The sequence below is a fragment of the Belonocnema kinseyi genome, chromosome 1 (assembly GCF_010883055.1).
Source record: "Belonocnema kinseyi isolate 2016_QV_RU_SX_M_011 chromosome 1, B_treatae_v1, whole genome shotgun sequence".
NCBI classification, from domain to species: Eukaryota; Metazoa; Arthropoda; class Insecta; order Hymenoptera; family Cynipidae; genus Belonocnema; species Belonocnema kinseyi.
The window spans coordinates 100,211,889-100,214,669 of record NC_046657.1 but is presented as its reverse complement, the minus strand read 5'-3'; the positions used below and the strand labels follow the sequence as shown (position 1 = coordinate 100,214,669).

The 2,781-nt window shown below is 35.1% G+C and overlaps 1 protein-coding gene across 1 annotated transcript; it reads right to left on the bottom strand.

The window, feature by feature from the left end:
- Nucleotides 1–1,957: 1,957 nt before the first annotated feature.
- LOC117173260 (histone-lysine N-methyltransferase SETMAR-like) lies at nt 1,958–2,422 on the bottom strand (the record flags this gene model as incomplete). Its single annotated transcript, XM_033361766.1, has 1 exon — nt 1,958–2,422. A coding segment is annotated over one exon (465 nt), but the record flags the coding sequence as incomplete, so codon positions are not given.
- Between the last annotated feature and the right edge of the window lie 359 nt (nt 2,423–2,781).

The window sequence follows — 2,781 nt, the reverse complement described above, 5'->3', positions numbered from 1 at the left end:
GAGTAGGGGGCGCCATGTTTCTATCAACTAATATTTCTAATGCATTGTGACTCTCTATTTCTCTCTTGATATTTTTAAGTATTTAGTATTTGCCGACTTAGTATCGGCTATTTGGTCGACTTGTTCGACGGGTGAAGATTGCAGGGTCAAAGTAGTTGGTGGGTGCAATTTTCAGGTTGAGAGGCATGGGGGGATCGGGCAATTTTCGCCGGGAGCGCTGTCTACAATTAGTTCCTCGAACTATACACGTGCCGCATCTAGGCTTATAATATCTTTGATAAGGCTGTATTCTGAAAATGAAGCAATTTTAACGTTAAAATTCAAGTTCCTAAACTGAAGGCCTAAAAATTTGCAAATCTTACAATTACTGTTATGTAAATTGTATTGGTATCTGAAAAGAGTATAAATAGTTCTTAAATTAGTTTTTAAATTTTCTGCAGTTTACCTTTTTTACATACCTAGGTGTCAAAAAAGCCTACCCAATTTTTTCAAATTTAATCACTTATTTTCTGAGAGAGAAAATCACCCCTGTTTACCTGTCACTGAAATGGATTAGAAAAAAATGGCCAAGACCCAAGAATAAAAATTGGATGTCCAGCGAATTTTTAAATTTTTAATTGTGATTATCTTTAACTTTTTTATATCAAAAATTTCCATAAAATTTTTTTTATTAATACTATAGGAAAAAACCAACAAGATCGAGCGCCGAAATTATAATTAGAGCAAATTTTCTGTAATTCTATGGGGATAACTGAAATATCGCGAAAAATAAAATTCCCGACGCGGTAAAACTCTCTGCCCCGAAAAATGCAATTTCAAATTTAATAAAATTTCTGAACAGTTTATAATATTACCGAATTTTAAAATTCTTAAATAATAAACCTCCTCAAATAAAATTGTTTCTTAATCAATATTAATTATTTATTAAAAATGCGATAATAAAATATTATCAAGTAAATTTTTGTTAAATATTTAAAGTGTTAAAAATTATTGTTTGAATTTACAATTAAAATTATACAAAACAATTTACCGACAAATTAATATACAAAAACACGTGTTTTTTAATTAATGTTTCGATTTTTCGGAAGAACTTTTGTGATTTAAAAAATACTATATACATTTTCAACCAAAATATCTTATCCAGAAATATATTTTGTTTTAATTATTGTTATTTTTAATTTAAACAATAATGTTTAAACACTTCAAATATTAAAAAAGTTGTTTATTTGGTATAAATATTTGATTTCAAAGAAAAATGTTTTCAGCACTTGTTTACCTCGAAATGTCTTTCTATAATAGTTTTTTTTTTAATTAAAAATATGACTTTTCGAGAAAAATTTTTGTTATAATTAAAAAAAAAAGACTATGTACCGAAAACCTGGATCAAGCTTCAGATCTGAACAAATTCAGTGATACATACTAGGCAGTCTGATAAGTCTCTGAAAAATGAAACACGGAGACATTTTTGGCCAAAGTCGGTTTTATTTTGCAACATAATCTCCTTTTAGGTCGATACAGCGAGTCCAACGATTTTCTAACTTTTTGATACCGTCCGAAAAGTACTCGATCGGAAGGTCTCCAAAATACGCCTCAGTTTCAGCTATGAGCTCCTCATTTGAGTAAAAACCCTTACCAGTGAGCCATCTCTTCAGGTTAGGGAACAAGTAATAGTCGCTGGGGGTCAGGTCTGGTGAATGCGGTGGCTGAGGAACCAATTCGAAGCCGATTTCATGCAATTTTGCTTGTGCAACTAAGCATGAATGAACAGGCGCATTGTCGTGATGATAAAGCGGTTTTTTCTTCTTCAAATGCGGTTTTTTTCGGCGATTTCGATTTTCAATCGGTCCAATAATGATGAATAGTATGCTCCGGTTATGGTTTTACCTTTTTCAAGAGAGTCCACAAATATTATGCCATGTGCATCCCAAAATACGGAGGCCATAACCTTTCCGACCCATTGTTTTGCCTGTTGCGTTGACTCAGGAGTGTAGTAGTGGATCCAGGTTTCATCCATGGTTATGAATCGACGCAAAAACTCAGGCGGCTTACGCGAAAATAATGCCAAATTCTGCTGGGAAGTTGTCACACGAATTCGTTTTTGGTCCACTGTGAGCAAACGCGGCACCCATCGCGCGCAGAGCTTCTCCATGCCCAATACTGAATGCACGATATTGCCCACACGTTCCAATGATATGCCTACAGCATTAGCTACCTCTCTCAATTTCACTTTGGGATCATTCAACATCATATCATGGATTTTTTCGACATTTTCTGGTGTAGTGACCTCTTTTGGGCGCCCAGATCGTTCAGCATGAACTGTGCCCGTACGGCCACAACGAAACTCGGTAAACCACTTATGAATCGTTCCAATCGACGGTGCAGAGTTCGGGTAATACTTATGCAGCTTGGCCTTGGTCTCGGATATCGTTTTCTTGCGAAGATAGTAGTGTTTGATCAAAACTCGAATCTCAGATTTTTCCATATTAAAAAAAACTCGGAGGTTAGTCGCTTCTCAGTGCTGTAACTTGTAAATGCGTAAACATAAATGGTGACAGGCGTCATTTGAAGGATCAAGCTCGACGAAAATGGTTCACATTAGTGAATACTAATGCCATCTCTTAGAATTTTCAGGTACTTATCAGACTGCCTAGTACATGTCAAACTTTTCTAACCTCAAAATATCTTTCTACTGCTTTACCGTCATATTTTACGAAGAATGAGAAAACAAGAATTCAACTTCGTAGTACGGTGAGGGCAGCACCTCGATAGGGCAGAGAATGT